This window comes from Choloepus didactylus, chromosome 19 (assembly GCF_015220235.1).
Source record: "Choloepus didactylus isolate mChoDid1 chromosome 19, mChoDid1.pri, whole genome shotgun sequence".
Lineage (NCBI taxonomy): Eukaryota > Metazoa > Chordata > Mammalia > Pilosa > Megalonychidae > Choloepus > Choloepus didactylus.
This window is the reverse complement of record NC_051325.1, coordinates 51118614-51135729: the sequence shown is the minus strand read 5'-3', so window position 1 is coordinate 51135729 and position 17116 is coordinate 51118614. Positions and strand designations below refer to the sequence as shown.

The 17116-nt window shown below is 56.4% G+C and overlaps 1 protein-coding gene across 3 annotated transcripts in view; it reads left to right on the top strand.

Moving 5' to 3' along the window:
• Positions 1–17116, top strand: part of SULF2 (sulfatase 2) — a 116753-nt gene that overhangs the window by 96416 nt on the left and 3221 nt on the right. For 2 of the 3 annotated variants that reach the window (XM_037811929.1, XM_037811928.1), the window contains exons 10-19: positions 1642–1771; positions 5567–5768; positions 10674–10902; positions 11036–11132; positions 11714–11808; positions 12639–12698; positions 13187–13356; positions 13667–13809; positions 14782–14905; positions 16846–16879. In XM_037811929.1, coding sequence (XP_037667857.1) covers positions 1642–1771; positions 5567–5768; positions 10674–10902; positions 11036–11132; positions 11714–11808; positions 12639–12698; positions 13187–13356; positions 13667–13809; positions 14782–14905; positions 16846–16879 — 1284 coding nt within the window. The remainder of the gene's footprint in view (positions 1–1641; positions 1772–5566; positions 5769–10673; positions 10903–11035; positions 11133–11713; positions 11809–12638; positions 12699–13186; positions 13357–13666; positions 13810–14781; positions 14906–16845; positions 16880–17116) is intronic. The other variant, XM_037811930.1, reaches the window with a different exon arrangement.

Sequence of the window (17116 nt, the reverse complement as noted above, 5' to 3'; positions counted from 1 at the left end):
CCCAACAGTGACTCAGGGGGTGTGGCCAAAGCTCCAGATGCAGGGGAAGCCACTAGCTGCTCTGAGGTTGATACCGAGCTTACATCTGGAGGACACATCCCCTCTGTAGACAGTTTTGTGCAATCTGTGCAACATCTTAAATTTTTTTTTAATTTATTGCCAGCGCATACAATTTGGGAAGTTCCATATAAAATGTCAGTTTCTTAAGGTTCTTTTAAACCCAGAGAAGTGGTCAGCCCGGACCGTATCCTCCACTAAGGAGTAAACCAGAGCTGAGCAGGGGCCGCCCCTTGGCAGGACTCCCGATCCCCACCTGCCCCCCTTAGTCATGTATGTTCCTGTCAGCATCTGAGCTCACATCCCCTGGCTTGGAAGACAAAAACAAAACAACGTGTGCCTTTGAATGAAAAGGAGGAAAGGACGCTTTTGCCGAGCCCCACCATGTAGAGGGAACCTGAGCAGGCTGCGGGCACGTGGCCCAGGGTTCGAGGGCAGGAGCCTGGTGGCTGCCCAGTCCTCGGTGCCGTGCGTTTCCTCCTGTCCCCAGCGGCCCTCCCTGAGCCGCAAGCTGCTGGGGAGAGTAAGGTCAGGAAGTTTCAGTTCTCTGCATTCATTCTTTCCTGCACACATTCATGCATTCATTCTGCAGGTATTTACTGAGTATCCACTAGGTGCCAGGAACGTTCTAGGCACTGGAAATACAGCAACAAACCAAAGAGACCAAAGTCACTGCCCTTATGGAGTTCAGAGTTGAGTGATAAAAGCAGATGATAAACATAATCAATGCATGTCCACAGTAATAAGTGTTATGGAGAAAGACAAAGCAAGAAAGGGAAGGGGGGTCAAAGATGGTGGGTGGAGGGATTCCAGTTCTAAGAAGGTGACCAAGAGGGGCCTCACTGAGAAAGCAACATTTGCATACAGACCCGGGAGAGGTGAGGGAAGTGTTGCAGCAGAGACACGCCAGCACCCAGGCCCGGGGGTGGGAACAGGTGTGGCAGGGGTTTGGGGGACGAGGCAGAGTGTGGGAAGGCCTGGTGGACAGAGGCCATTGCCCAGGCCCTCGAGTACTGGAGCCCCTGGAGAGTAACGAACAGGAGTGACAGATGGGACATTCGTGGTCGTGGGTCCCTGGCTGTGGGTGGGAGCCAGGGTGGACCAGAGTGGACCAGGTGGTGGCCGTGAAGTGGTGAGAGAGGTCAGATTCTGGATATGTTTTGAGGGAAGGATTTGCTGATGGAGGGATGGGGAGAAAAGAGGAGGATGGCAACAACTTTTTTTGCAACTAAAAGAATGGAGTCGCCGCTCGCTGAGGCGGGCGCCTTGGGGGTGGGGGGTTGGGGCCGGGGGGAGGAGGGGAACTCGGCTCTAGATGCCTCACGGTTGAGTCCTGCAGGTAGGGCCGTGGGAGCTCAGCAGTCGGGGGGCCCTGCCGGGGGTCGGGAGGTCACGAGTCGCAGTGCGGGGCTGGGGTTAGACGTGAGGCTGGACGGCTCCTCGTGGGCCGGTTTCACGGGGATCCGGGGGCTGCTGCCGAGTGCCCCGGAGTGTCGCAGAGGAGGCAGGACCGGTGGTGACCGGGACCCTCAGGCTGGCCTCGCTGCAGTGCAAAGGGCGCAGTCTCTGCTCCCTGCCCCACAGCAAACTGCTCCACAAAAGGGACAACGACAAGGTGGACGCCCAGGAGGAGAACTTCCTGCCCAAGTACCAGCGCGTGAAAGACCTGTGTCAGCGGGCGGAATACCAGACCGCGTGTGAGCAGCTGGGCCAGGTGAGGAAGCCGTGAGCCAGGTGAGGAGGGCAAGGCCGGTGCCTGGGGCAGGTGAGGATACCTGAGGGCAGGTGAGGTACCTGAGGGCAGGTGGGGAGGGTGTGGCCGGTGCTCTGGGGGCAGGGACAGTTCCGCTCCCACCTTTCCTTCCCTTCCACGGCTCCTCCTTCAAAGCACAGCCCAGGAGCACTCCTGGGCCCGAGTTGACCAGCCGAGCTTGTGAGACCAGGGGCTCCCCAAGTGTAAATGTTGCTAGGTGATTGTGGGTGACACTCAAGGTGATGTTAGCCGGTCCGCAGGGACGTTCAGGGTGAGAAAATGTCTCCTTTGCCAGCTCCCTTTGTACCCTAATGATGTCGGGGCAGGTCTCAGGTGGGTGGCCCTGTGTCTGTCGCTCCTCTGAACCCCTTGCCTTTCCCTTTTTAACAAAGACGCAGCCGGCCTCCTGCTCAGAGCCCCCGCAGGCAGCTGGGGAAGTACCACGTTATTTTCTCTATATTTGCTTTTACAATATCCTCCTTGTTGTGGGTCTCCATTTATCGGAGTAAAGGGAAATTGCCTTTTTAAATAAACAAATGTTAAGTTTCTAAGAAGTGAATTGATTTCAAGAGAAACCAGGAAATAATAATCCAGGTAGGAGCAATAGATAGCAGAAATTGTGCCTGATGTTCAGGAGACCCCGCCCTGGCCTTTCTGAGGTGGGCTGTGGAGGCGAGTGGGGAGGGGCAGGACCTGGGGAGGGGATCAGGAGGCCGGGCTGGGGGCGGGAGAGCCGGGCCCAGGGCTGCGGGCGGGGTGTCCCTGCCTCAGTCGTGAGCTGGGACTCCGCTCCTCCGCGGTGGCACGGGCCTGAAGCCACCTGCCTGTTTCACCGAGAGGCAAAGCCTAGGCCGGGGCCTCAGTGTCCCTATTCTCGTTCACAGGCCCGTGATGTGGCCTGAGTTGGACGGCACTTAGGGATGGATGTGCTGCCGGGCACAGGGTTAGGAGAGGCCTGTACACGGCCCCCCGTGTGTGTGTGTGTGTGTGTGTGTGTGTGTGTGTGTGTGTGTGTGTGTGTGTGTGTGTGTGTGTCACCCTCCCTGGTCCTGCCCCTGGGGAGGGCACCTCGTGTGCTGCAGGGCAAGAGCATGGGGTTGTGCTGGACCAGGCTGCCAACAGAAGCCCCTGCCCTCGAAGAGCTGATGCTCAAGGTCAGCCCCGTCCCTGAAGTGGTTCCGATTTTGGTTCTGAGCTAAAAGGAATGAGACGATGAGACCAGGGGTCTTGTTCTCGGAGGAACACTGTCAAATCCCTCTGGGATTTGAACGTTTCTCCCCGTTGCCCCCTTGGTGGGGGAAGGAGGGGCAGCATTTTCAAAACATTATCAGAGCACAGCGCCTCAGCCATAGGACAAGAGCACCGACCACACGACTTGGGGCGCCACGGCCTGCACAGCTGGAGGCACCAACCCCGGCCCCACACTCTCAGCTCCGGGGCCCCTGGATTCCAGGCCCGGGGATCTGTCTGCCGGTGGGACGCAGTCACGGCCCTTCCCTGTCACCCTCTCAGCACCCACCGCCCGCCTGAGCCTTCCCCCAATGCCCTTCCTTGCGGACGGCCGATCTCTCGGCTCTAGTGCTCCTTGAAAGCGGGGCCCGCCTGGCTCCATCTCTTTGTCCCCAAAGCCCAGACCTGGGGCTCAGTAAAGGGACCCTGGCACCTCCAGTGATGACAGTCATGGGTGACTCTTAGAGACTGCTTTACAAGGGTTCACTCGTTTAGCCTTCCAGAACCCCTCTGCAGTAGGGACTGTTACTACCCCATGTAACCCCTTTACCCAGCAAGAAATTGGGGTGCAGAGGTTAAACACCTTGCCCAAGGACATGGCAGTGGGGCTGGGACTCGAACCCAGGCACCTGGGCTGCAGGGCCCCGGCTCTGAGCTGCTGTGCTGGACGCCCATGCCTGAGAGCTAGGGGGAGCCCCCCAGCCTCCCCAGCCCTGGGGTTCCCCCAGATTCCCCTCCCGAGTATACCCTCAGTACCAGGCATACGTGGGGCCCAGAGAAGGGGCATCAAGTATTACTGGAAGTTACTTGAGGCTTTTAGACAGTGGTGTGGGGCTCAGCAAGCTCTTCCGTAAAGGGCCAGATAGCAAATCTTTTAGGCTTTGTGGGCCACGTCCGGTTTGTTTAACAACCCTTTAAAAAGTGCAGAAACCCTTCTTAGCTCACAGGCCGTGGCCACCGTTAGCTGACTTTGGGTAGCACCTGGGCTGAGCTTGGGGGCGGATGGGGAGAGTGGGGCATGGGAAAAGAGAATTCCAAGCCGAGAGAGCTGAGCAGGCAAAGGCTCCCTGGCAACATGTACAGATCAGGGCTTTGCTGGAGTCCAGATTTCTGGCTTTTCTTGACAAATCAAATCTGGCCACGTGGGCACGCGTCCCTGCCTGGCGACCATTTGCGGAACCCCATCGCACTGAGTCACCAGCACCCTCGGGCTGACTCACGCGTGGGTGGCCCTGCCTGGCCCTGTCGGTGCCACTCTGCTTTCAGGAGCAGAGAGTGGGGGTGGCTGGCATCTGGGGTCCTCCAGAACGTGCCCAAAGCTGTGCTCTGGGAAAGCGCCCTGGCTGCCAGGTGGAGGGTGGGCTGGCCGTGAGGGAGATGAGGGGAGCTGGTGAGGTTAGGAGGGCCTTGGCTGGGCGAGGACGGCGACTCTGGAGCCACACTCCACTGTTCAGACCCCGCTCTGGCCCCTCAGAGCTGTGTGACCTGGGACCAGTCCCTTTACTTCTCTGTGCCTCATCTTTTAAGTGAGGCCAACAATGGCACTGGCCATGGAGGACAACTGTAAGAATTAACATGCACCACCGAGGCCTTGGCACATGATACACTCAGTGAACACAAGGGAACAGAGCCTCTCATGTCTCGGGGATCACGGGATGCAGCAGGTCCTAAATCATCTCTGGGCTGGAGCGGGTTAAGGCAGGAGGAAAGGGCTCATTAGGGCCTCGTTAGGAGGCTGTCACAGGAACCAATGAAGGGTCCCAGCAGGCTCAAAGTGGAAAAAAAGAAAGGGGATGAATACGAGAGAGACTTAGAGAGTGATTGCATCTATTTATATCTTTTTACCGAATGCCTGTGTTGAATAGATGCACGTGTGCTCCAGCTGCGCTGTATCTATCTAGTCCTTGGTAGCGGGAAGAAGAGGGGATGTAGACAAGGTGGTCAGGGAAGGCCCCCCCAAGGAGGTGGCATCAGAGCAGAGCCTGGAAAGATGAGAAGCCTCTAGCACATTCCAGACACAGAACAGGTGCCAAGGCCCCGAGGCAGCGGTGCATTTGGGGATACTGGAAGAGAGCACACCAGAGGGGCTGCAGGAGAGGGAGGGCAGCAAAGCAGGAGCCGAGGTCCGTGGGGCTGGGTCATGTGGGGCCACGGGGGCCAGCGCGAGGAGCCCGGGTCTAACCCTAGATAGTGGGAGCCATCAGAGGGCTTTAAGGAGGAGAGCAACATGAGCCAGCTTCCCCTTTAAAAAGACTACTCGAGCGGCCGTGGGAGAATGGATTTTAGGAGCAGGTGGAAACAGGTCAGCCGGGGGTAGAGGTCATTGTAGGCATCTTGTTGGGAGACGTTGGCAGCTCCGACCACCGTGAGAACAGGGGGATGGAGAGAGCGGGAGAGGCACAGGACTGCAGAGTGGGTGGGTTCGGGGAAGGTCTCCTCGGGTGGCCGGGTGCCCAGGACCGGCGGGAGGAGGCGGCGGGAAGGGGGCCGAGGCTCGGCGTCTGGAGCCCGTGCTGTGTCTTGCAGAAGTGGCAGTGTGTGGAGGACGCCGTGGGGAAGCTGAAGCTGCACAAGTGCAAAGGCCCCGCGCAGCCTGGGGGTGGCGGCAGCCAGGCCCTCTCCAACCTGGTGCCCAAGTCCTCCGGGCAGGGCAGCGAGGGCTGCACCTGCGATGGCGCTGACTACACGCTCAGCCTGGCCGGGCGCCGGAAGAAGTTCCTCAAGAAGAGTAAGTGTCGCGGCCCAGTCATTCCTTCCAACCAGTCCACAGAGACCCATCCCATGCCAGGAGCCGTTCTAGGAGCTAGAGACCCAGCAGAACCCCAAACACACACACACACACCCCCATCCTGGCGGGGAAGAGGACTAAGAATGACAGTCGATCATTTGATGTGGTGCTGGAGCAGAAGGAAGGATTTGTGAGGCAGACGAGGCAGCTGCACTGAAAGAGGCCGGGAAGGTCTCTCGGACGCAGGAAGACCCCGGTGTGGCCACAGAGGGGTGAGGAGGGGGTGGGCAGGAAGGCAGAGCTCGGGGCACCCCAGTCCTGGCGGGCAAAGGAGAGCATTTGGGCTTTAGTCTCAAAAGGCAACGGGAAACTCTTGCTTAATCTGATTTATGCTTTTAAAGAGTCATCGTGGCTGTGACGTGGGGACTGGCCTTGGTGGGGTCAGTGCTGGAGAGAGGATGAGGGACAGGAGGGGTGCCAAAACTGGGGCCTGTTTTGAAAAAGGGAAAGGGGCAGACGAGAGCAGGCAAGCCTGGCCAGTCTGCCTCCTGGTGCCCGTGCCTGGCGCCTGTGGCCTCCCTGCCTAGGTCTCGGTGCCCAGGAGTGTGGGAGCTGCGGGGCCTGGAGCATAGGCAGTGCCAGCACCCCCCGTGGGCAGGTGTCACAGCAGCTTGGCTGGGCTGGGCGAGAAGCTCAGAGGCCCGAGGGGAGCCTCTGCCTTGGCGTCTCCAGGGCTTACCTAGGAGGTTTTATACAGCCCCTTTTCAAAACAAGCCCCCCTTTGTTTGTTCACGCATTCATTCAACAAACATCCATCAAGCGCCTACTTTGTGCCAGACACCATTCTGGTCACGGGAGAGAAAGAGAACAAATAGACCAAGTCCTTGCCCTTCTAGAATATGCTGGAGAGAGTAAATGTTTGTGCTTGGGGTTTTGTTGTTGTTGTTGTTATTGTAGCAGGTAGTGATTAATATATGGAGGGGGAGAGAGAGGGCGAGAGAGAGAGAGAGAGAGAGAGAGAGAGAGAGAGAGAGAGAGAGAGAGAGATGAGAATAGGGTTTGGAGATTGCAAGGTGAGAAACTGTTGTAAACAAAGTGGTCCAGGGAGGGTTTTCTTGACAAGTGACATCAGCTGAGACTTCAGTAAGTGAGCAGGCCATGGGAGGATCTGGGGAAAGCACAGTTCACAGGAGAGAACCTCAGGTGCAGCCACCCTCTAGGCGGATGTGAGCAGGTGTGTTGGGGAAAAGCAAAAGGCCGGGAAGGCTGGACCCGAGGGGGCCAGCAGGGAGCCAGGAACCGACAGCGCAGGCCTCACAGAGCACTGCAGGGGCTGCCTCCTGGGGCAAGAAGCCACCGGAGGATTTGGAGCAGAGCAGACAGATCCAACTTTTGTTTCCAGAGCCTCCCTCTGGCTGCCACTTCAGTGCGCTAGGGAGTGGGAGCAAGGGGGGGTACAGGGAAGCTGTTAGGGGGCTGGTCGAGTAACCCGACAAGAAGCCATGGTGACGCGGGCCAGGAGTGGCCTCGGAGGAGGGTGTGGTGGGACTCAGGAGTGGACTGGAGGGCGCCGTCAGGACGGGTGGGTGTGCTGGGGCTGAGCAGAGGGGAGTGGGTGGGCCCGTGGACAGTGCACTCCTCCAGACCCACAGGAAATCTACTGGGCTCGTCACCCCCATCCTGAGGCTCAGCTTCCCCTCCACAAAATGAGGACAGTCCCTGCCTCCCTTTCAAACGAGGAGGGAACCGTGCTCCGAAAATGCTCTGAGGGCCTCTGGGAGCCAGGACGGGGTCTGGATGCAACCTGGACAGCTGGTGAGAAGCGATCCCCCGTTTCTGCAGCCCCCTGGCCAGACAGCCCGAGCCTAAGCAGGGATTTCCTCAGCAGCTCATCTCGTCTCTCCCAGGGGTGAGAAAACGCCTTCGCTATGGGGCAGACAACCTCTCCACGAAGGCCTGGCTCCTGCTGCAGACGGAGCTTTCCAACTGCTTTTTCCCCCATTATATTTCCTCACAAGCTGATTAGGAACTACTGAGGTAATTTTCTTTAGCTGAGTGGAATTACTGGTTCCTGGACTGAATTACACAGCTAAGCTCTCCTTGTTTCAGTATGTGGCATGGTGGATAATCTTTAAAGAATACAAGAACTTGCAGCTCAATTAAGCTTCTTCCCTGCTTCCTATTAATCCTTAGAGGAACAAAAAATGGCCCTGAATAGCCTGGGACTGAGCTCATGTGGGACAGTAATGTCAGGCATGCACCCACAGCCACCCTGGAGGCGCAGCAGGGACAGGTCTTGCCTCACGATGCGGGAAAGACGGGTTGTGTGGCCCCTGCGGGGCTCAAGCCCAGCTCCAGGCCCAACATGGTTCTTCCTCCGAGAACCTGCCAACAAGACACGCCATGTCCCTCCCCTCTGGGCAGCCAGCCAGGGCAGGGCTTCTCAGCCGGGGCAGTTTTGTCTGTGGGGACACTTGGCAGTGCCCAGAGGGAGGGATGTCCCGGCATCTAGTGGGTAAAGACCAGGGATGCTGCTCAACCACCCACAGTGTGAGGGGGACAAAACCGCCCCCACAAAGAGTTATCCAGCCCCAAATATGAGAGCACCGAGGTTGAGAAACGCTCGCCTCGAGCCGCTCAGACCCCAGCAGGCCTGGAGCCACCACGACTCGGGCCTGGTGGGAAGGCAGGCAGGGCCGGCAGAGGGAGGGACCCAGGAGCGGAGATAGGAGATGGGGGCTCTAGGGGCAGGCCCAGGGCACCCTGTGTGTATTTATCCTTCCCACAAAAACACCAGGGCCCACTGCATGCCAGGGGCTGAGGCTGCGGGCCGCCTAGGAGTCAGGGCATAAGCAAGTTAACCAACGGACGAGACTGTTTTCCATGGTGAAAAGTTCGTGAAAGAAATGGGGTGGAGGTGAGAGGTGGAGACGGGCGGTCAGCTGGCACTGAGGTGCTGGCTGGGCACGGAGAGGGGAGAAGGCAGAGGCCTTGGGGGCCGGCAGAGGACAGTGTCCGGAGCGTAGCAGAATTCATGAAGGCTCCATGGCAGGGACGGGCAGCGCTTCATGGCCCGGGTGGTTTCCTTGGGAGGGGATGACCCCAAGCACCAGAACTGAGGGCTGAAACTTCACCCGAGCTGTTTCACGCCATCCTCAGGACCCTAGAGAGCAGGTGCTGGCGTGAGGACACAGCTGCTCAAGTGCGCTGGGTTGCCTGTGGTCACATGTTTGGTTTGGACTTGAACCCAAGTGATCTGATTCCAAGCTCTTAGCCATTGGCCCATGAAGTTCCCGCTGGTACATGTGGCAGGGAGGGCACCTCTGGAGCACTGGAAACAGACAGCTAGGGTGACAAGGAGAGTGAGTGGTGTGTGGCTTCTGGCCAGGAAAGGGTTGATATAAGGGGCGGCCAACACTCTGTAATTTCAGCTTTGTGGACCTTCTGCTCCCTGTCACAACTATTCAGCACACAGGCGAGGTGGACAATCCACCAAAAAAAAAGGATGGACGTGGCTGTGTGCCAATGAGAGGGTCAGCTTTGGCCCTTAGGCCATAGTTTGCCAACCCCTGGGCTTATGTCATGGGGATGCAGGATGGAAGCCAGGGCGTAAAGCAGCCAACTCCTGAGCAGGTGAAGCAAACGGAGCAGAAAGAACAAGGCCTCTCGGGCAGGGGTGGCCTGCTCAGCCCTGTGTGACTCGGGGAAGACCAGGGGTTGTGGGGCCAGTAAGACTAAACTCAGTGAGGAAAAGAAGGGGAGAGCTACTCCAGGGCCAAAAAAGGCCCAGGCTCTGCCAAAAAGGGTGTCCTCCCCTGGGTCCAGTGACAATCCCTGGGCCTGAGGAGTCTCAGAACTAACAGACGCAAATAACCTTACCCACGAGCAGGTGCTCCTCCCCCTTCCCCTTCCACCCAGGGGCCACCCAGTGATCAGGGCACTGGAACCCACTCCAGGGGCTTGCAGGGGCCAGACAGGTGAGGGGCACAGAGTTTCAAGCCCAGAGAGAATTGGCGGGGTCATGGCCCTGTGTGAAGGGGCAGCTCCCTCAGCCCCAGCCTGGCCTCACCCTCTGGAACTGTGGACTCCCCCACAGAAGACAAAACCAGGCGCCTGGGGTCTCCCTATAGTCTGCACACCCTCAATTTTCAACACAAAGCACCTCTCAGCCTCACCCACAGCCAACCCAAGGGAGCGCACCCAGCTCACTGCTGGGGAAACTGAGGCCTGGAGAAGCTAAATGACCTCCCCAAGTCTCCCCAATTTTATCCAAAGGAATATACTGCATGACTCTGCCTTTTCTTGTTTTCTATTTCTTTTACTGAGGCAAAACTCACATGATAAAATTAACCATTTTAAAGTTAACAGTTCATTGGCATTTAGTACACTCACAACATTCTGCAGCCACCACCTCCATCTAGTTGCAAAACATTGTCATCCCCAAGGAAACCCTGTAGCCACTAAGCAGCCGGCTCCCCACTCCCCTGGCCCCAGGCTCAGGCACCCACCAATCTGCTTCCTGTCTTTATGGATTTACCTCTTCCAGGTATTTCATATCACTGGAATCAGATAATAAGTGACCTTTTGGGTCTGGCTTCTTTCACTGAGTATGACGTTTTCAAGGTTCTGCACTGTGGCCTTATCGGTACTCCATTCCTTCTTAAGGCTGAGTAATATGGCCCTGGATGGCTAGGCCACGTTTTATAGATCCATGCTCAGCTCTTTCTTAGCTCTGGAACTTAAGTTTCCCGGATTTAAGCACCTTGAGGTCCTCTCCGCTGGATTTCCAGGCCCTGCTTCCTTGGCGGGAAGATTCCATGGGCCCTTGAGGGCCAGGCAAGGCCTCCTGCTCAGGCACCTGTGGGCCCGGCCAGCCTTCCTCACCCCACCCCTTGGTGTCCACAGAGTACAAGGTCGGCGCTGCCCGTTACCGCTTCACCCGCTCGGTGGCCGTCGAGGTGGATGGCGAGGTGTACCACGTAGGCCTGGATGACAGGGGCCAGCCCCACAACCTCACCAAGCGGCACTGGCCAGGGGCCCCTGAGGACCAGGATGACAAGCATGGTGGGGACTTCAGTGGCACTGGAGGCCTTCCGGACTACTCAGCCCCCAACCCCATTAAAGTAACACACCGGTGAGAGATCAGGCGGAGGGTGGGGGTGACGGGGGCCAGCCGGGCCCTGCAGGGGCTGCCCACACTACTCGGGCCCCCTGGCCTAGTCCCCCCGACTGCCTCAGGGCCACTCATGACCCCTTCTCTCAAGCAGGTGCTACATCCTAGAGAATGACACCGTGCAGTGTGACCTGGACCTGTACCAGTCCCTGCAGGCCTGGAAAGACCACAAGCTACACATTGACCACGAGGTGGCTGGAGCCTGGGCAGCCTCTGGGAGCTCGGCGAGGGGGGGGTCCCACTGTTCATACTGGGGGCAGCAAGGCCAGACCCAGGGAAAGGGGGCCCCAGCTGTAGCCAGAGGAACGAGCTTGGACGAGGGGTCCAGAGAGGTGGAGGGAGAACACCCCAAAACCCCCCACCCAGGGGCAGTCGCATGTCCTTGCTGTAGCAGAATGAGGGAGGACAGCATAGCACGTTACACCCCTTTTTTATTTACGAGATGTCTGCAACTATGTTTTGTCTTTTCAACAAGCCTGGGGGTAGACACTTAGCCCTTGGTGGCTCAGCTGGTTCTTGGGCCAGCCAGAATGAAGAAGGACTCACAGCGCCTCCAGCTGGCGCCTGGGTGAGGGTGGAGGCAGGCTTACTTCTGCAGGGGGATCCAAGAGCCCCCTCTGCCCACCAGCATGCATGCAGGCCAGGGGCCCCGGGGAAGCAGGTGCCACTGCCGCTGCACACAGACGACGAGGGCAGGGCTGGGGCAGGCCACGAGCCCACGCCCTCCCCCAGCCCTGCCTGAGTGCCAAGGCTCTCCTGCTTCCTCACTCAGATCGAAACACTGCAGAACAAAATTAAGAACCTGAGGGAAGTCCGAGGTCACCTGAAGAAAAAGCGGCCAGAAGAATGCGATTGCCACAAAACCAGGTGAAGTGGCAAAGGGCCCTGGCAAGGCCCCCAGCTGTCCCAGAGCTCCATTCCTGAGAAAACCGCTTCCCCTCTGTGACCCCTTTTTGTTTTTTATTTGCCCCTCCCCCCAGTAATCCACATCCCCCGTTAGCCACCAAGGCACCACAGCCACTCCGCAGGGAGCGGGGCAGACGCCCGTGTTTATGCTGCCAGCAAGCAGCGGAGACGCCTGACACGTACATGGGGTGGGGTCCCGGGTAGGGAGAGGCACCTCCGCTGGGCACCCTCTTGGACACAGCCCTCGCGGCCCAGGGGCCTCGCTGCAGCTCAGGGAACCCTTGGCCTCAGGTGGCCACAGTGTAGAGCAGCGCTGACCAGTGGGATGTTCTCCAGTAATAAAGATGGTCTGTATCTCTGTGGCTATCGAGCACTTGAAATGCAGCTCCTCTGACTGAGAGACTGAGTTTTTTATTTTAATTCATTTAAATTTAAATAGCCACCCCTGACTAATAGCGACTGTATTGGGCAGCCCAGCTGTCAATCTCTGCTACTCCCCAGAAAGGGCTGGCAAAACACGGGCTCCCCCAGCACCGGCCCCTGGGGTGGGGACAACCAACCTAGAGATGCCAAGGCCAAAGCCGCCGCAGCCAGGCCCAGCTTCGAGTCTTGGCTAAGTTACATCCGCCCCAAGCTCCTGAAGTCCAGCCAGCATTCTGGGAGGCAAGAGCCAGCCTGGCACCCTCCCATTCCTGCCCAGAGAGGGGGCCGGGGTGGGGCGGCCGAGGGCGCCGGTGGGGCAGTTGCCCCCAGAGCCGTCTCTGAGACCCCAGGGGTGGGGTCTATTGCAGTTACCACAGCCAGCACAAAGGCCGCCTCAAGCACAAGAGCTCCAGCCTGCATCCTTTCAGGTAAGGGCAGTGGCACCCCAACAGCGTAAGGCCCAGAAAAAGAGCTGAGAAGACCGCACTCCCTTTTTCTAAAACAAACAAGGAAAGGAAAGAAGCCTTGGCCTTTCCTGGGGAGTCTGTGGCCGTCCTTAAAGGGCTTCTCCCAAATTAACTGAGCAGGTCTCCAGCTGCTCCCTGGTGGCTCCAGGGGATAACTGCAGCGCCCCAGGCAGGGGCAAGACACAGGAAGGAGGGATATGGGACACAGACCAGAGCCCAAATATCTACTTCATTTTCTCCGCACCTCTCTGCTGCCTTGGAGCTAACGTGGGGCACAGGATGACAGGAGACCTGGGTTCTGGCCCCAGCTTGGCTTTGGACTGGCAGTGAGATTGGAGGGTTCTCTGCTGGAGCAGTCTCAGCCCCACCCCTGGGGTCCTTGACCCCCAGGAGGCTCCAAGGTGAGGGCCCGAGGGAGGCGTGAGAGGTGCAGCCCTCTGTGCCCACAGGAAGGGGCTCCAGGAGAAGGACAAGGTGTGGCTGTTGCGGGAACAGAAGCGCAAGAAGAAACTTCGCAAGCTGCTCAAGCGACTGCAGAACAACGATACGTGCAGCATGCCGGGCCTCACCTGCTTCACCCACGACAACCAGCACTGGCAGACAGCGCCACTCTGGACGCGTGAGCGAGCTGGGCAGCCTGGGGCAGGACAGGCCAGGCGGGGAGAGTTGGGAGGACTTCAAGGTCGTGGTGTCCTGGCGACCCAGATGCCCACCTCCACCCCACCCCCTTGCCCCAAGCTAGCGAGTACTTTGTGCCAGGGCCCCAAGGTTTTTCAGGAACAGGTTCCCCAACATCAGGGACCAGCAAGTGGCCCCACAGTCACCTGGCGTCCAAAGAACAGGCTCGGAGGGGGCTGACAGGAACTGCTGTCGGGAGACTGGGCTGCTTCCTACAGGCACACTGAGGGCCTTCTCTCTTCCCGGGGCAGTGGGACCCTTCTGCGCCTGCACTAGCGCCAACAATAACACCTACTGGTGCATGAGGACAATCAACGAAACCCACAACTTCCTCTTCTGTGAATTTGCAACTGGCTTCCTAGAGTACTTTGATCTCAACACAGACCCCTACCAGGTACAGACCATGCAAGCTGGAGAAATGGGGAGGGGGGCACACAAGCCTGCTATTTAGGCCCACTGGGGAAGTGATAATGTATGTCAAGTCCCACGGAGTCCCTGACACAGTAGGAGTGAGTTATGAAGCCACTGGGGATTTGGGGACTCACTGTTCAACCAGCCCTTTCTGCCACCAACTTCCTGTGTCCAGTGTAGATATTGTGCAGCTTCTTTGCTCTAACTTAAGGACACCTCAACGTTAAGCGAGGGTTCGCAGGAACTTTTGAAGACTCCTAGAACTGTAAAGTGGCAGAAATCCTTGGGGTCAGGCCAAATACTGCACACTCCAGTGCCACCAGGGGGCCAGGCAGACAACGAAAATCAGCACTTACATAGCCCTGCCTGTGTGCCAGGCATGTTTCAGGTGACTCTACATATTAAATCGCATAGACAGCTACATCAACTTGTTTTATTTTGCTTTGTTTTAAATACCATGTAGGTGGTTAGTCTTCCTCCTCAGTTACGTTTATCCCTACATTTTACAAAACAGGGATCCCAGAGGTTGTAGGTTTGTTTGGTCACCAGACTAAACAAGGTCCCAGGTCAGTCACTTGCCCCATCCCTTCACCAAAAGGCTGCTTTCCAAGCAGGGAGGAACTGGGGAACTGTGAATGAAGGCTGCTTAGAAATATATGGCTTGGAAGAGTTCTTCCCAAGCTTTGTAAATTTCCTGAGCACAGGCTCCAGGAGTTCAATGCTAAATACACAGAGGTGTTTTTATTCTCCTGAGTTTTCATTCTCTTTGAGAGGGACTTGCTAGGGTAAAGAGCCAAAAGGTAATCCTAACTATTCCAAACTGGCTCCTGCAGAAGTAGAAGTTGGATAATGGCAACATCCCATAGCACTTTCCCAACCTGCCTGAAACAGGTTTGTAGCAGAAGATGGGGGTTCCTGCACTCACCTTGCTGACACCTCTCCTTTCCCCGACCAGCTGATGAATGCAGTGAACACACTGGACAGGGAACTCCTCAACCAGCTCCACGTGCAGCTCATGGAGCTGAGGAGCTGCAAGGGCTACAAGCAGTGTAATCCCCGGACCCGAAACATGGACCTGGGTGAGTGGACACCGTGGGGCTTAGAACAGTAAGGAACTTAGGGTGCCATCGTCCATCCTAAACACTGAATGAGGAGTTGGGCGGGAGTGATACAATGAGAAAAGCCATCTGGAAGTCTGGATGCCCCTGCCCAGGCTTTCGATGAGCTTTGCTTCCTGAGAGAGGAGCACCTGGGCCATATGTGCAGGAAACACACAGAATTCTAATTTTCTTCCCTTTCGTTCATGCAGTCATCCAGCTAACATTTATTGAGAAAGGCCTGGAACAATGCCAGTTACTGGAAAATAAAGAGATAAACATACTCGCTGACCTCATGTGCAGCTGACATTCTGGGGGGACAACAGTCCATATGAAGAAAGCCTCTTGCTTGCACAGAGAGTAAAACAGGATACCAAGATACAGTGTGACAGTGGGGGGGGGGGGCAATGCTGATAGAGCAGGGGTCAGGGAGGGCTCTTCCAGGAAGTGACCTTTGAACTAAGTCCTGAAGAAAAAGCAGAAGCAAACCATTGCGAAGCCGTGAAGGGCTGGCATTTCAGGAGCGCTGAGGAGTGCTTGGGGAGCAGAAAGAAGCCCAGTGTGGCTGGAGCCAAAGCAAGGGAGGGTGAGGGAGAGTGATGGGGGGTGGCAGAGGGGTAGGAGTTCCCTCCTGTAAGGGGCTTTGTGGGCCATGGTGCATCAGGAAGCCAAGGGAGGGTTTTGACCGGAGGAGGGGAGCAACCTGTTTATCAAGAGCACACCACTTGCTTTGTGGACAAGGGAATTGTATGGGGCAGACAGTGAGTGGCACAGTAATCCACGGAGAGACCGTGGTGACTTGGACTAAGGTGGTAGCAGTGAAGAAGAAGAGTAGAAGATAGGTTAAGATTTAGGGGGAGAGGCCCGTGGAACATGGGTGGTAAGGGATGAGGAAGTTAACAAAATATCAGGAGTCACAGGTGGCTCCAGATTTTAAGCAGGACAGGGCAACAGCAGGAGTAACAGCTTTAAGTTTAAGATGCCGACTAGATACTTCAAAATGAAGAAAGCTAAAAGAAGGAAGCTGTTCACTTACTAGCCACAATATGCAGAGGGAGTAGCCTAAAAGCCTTGTTCCTTGAAGGCCCTTGGGGAGCTTGACCCTAGAGTTACTGTCAGGAAAATGGTCAAGCAGCTGAGGGGGTAAAATCCAGAGGCACTAGTCACCAGTTTGGTTACCAAGAGGGGAAAGAGCAGTTGCAGGCACAGAATATGTGGCCATCACACTGCCTGCTGAGGAGGAGCCACTGTTACCAGAATTCTCACCATTGGCTGAAATATTGTCTTCCCAACAACATCCAACAAATCGAGCACTAGTTTTATAACCCTAAGTGTAATCACTAATTAATTACCTACCATGTCCAGGCACTGTGCTAAGTGCTTCACATGCACTGACATTTAATCCTTACAACAATCCTCTGAGGTGAATCTTCTAGGTCAGCAGCTCCAAACCCATGTAGCTGATCATGCTGCCGTATCCTCTAGGAAACGTTCCCAAGGGCCAGGCACAGGGCCTGCCGACCGCTCCACCTTCCACAAGGACCTGGGCTTTCTGTCCTCTGTGGCACAGGTGTTTGTGCCCATGTCTACTGGCCCCCACCCAAGTCTGGGGTCAATGTTGAATGAAAGCATCAGGGTCCTCAAACTGATGTGGTGACACTAGCCTGTAGGCAAATCAACAAGGCTACCTAGGAGTGCAGGGACAGTTCATCTCATAAGTCAGTCTACTTTCTCTGACCAGAGAACACTATCAGTGTCATGGGGTTGTGACTAAAAGCCTAAAGGGTTTTTGGGTTCTGTTTTTGTGTGTGTGTGTGTGTTTTGTTTTGTTTTTTTAAACCATTATGATATTTATCATTGCTTGTGCCATTTTTCCCTTGAACTTTCTTTTTCCATATTTTGCCCATGTCTCCCTCACTTAGGACTTAAAGATGGAGGAAGCTACGAGCAATACAGGTATTCAATTTTGTTTTCAAAGCTAGAGGAAAGGTCCCATATATTGGTCCATCCTTTAGTCTCGTCTCTGTGAGGCAGCACATGTTATGTTGAAGAGACTGCCCTTTCCCTGGTCTGTCAGGGGCCTAGACCATCCATCAGTGACAGGTGTCACCTAAGGAGACCTTTGTATACTTCTGGGGGGGTGTCGTCTTCTTTCTTGGTGATGGTTAACACTCCTTCTCCTTTTGACACTTG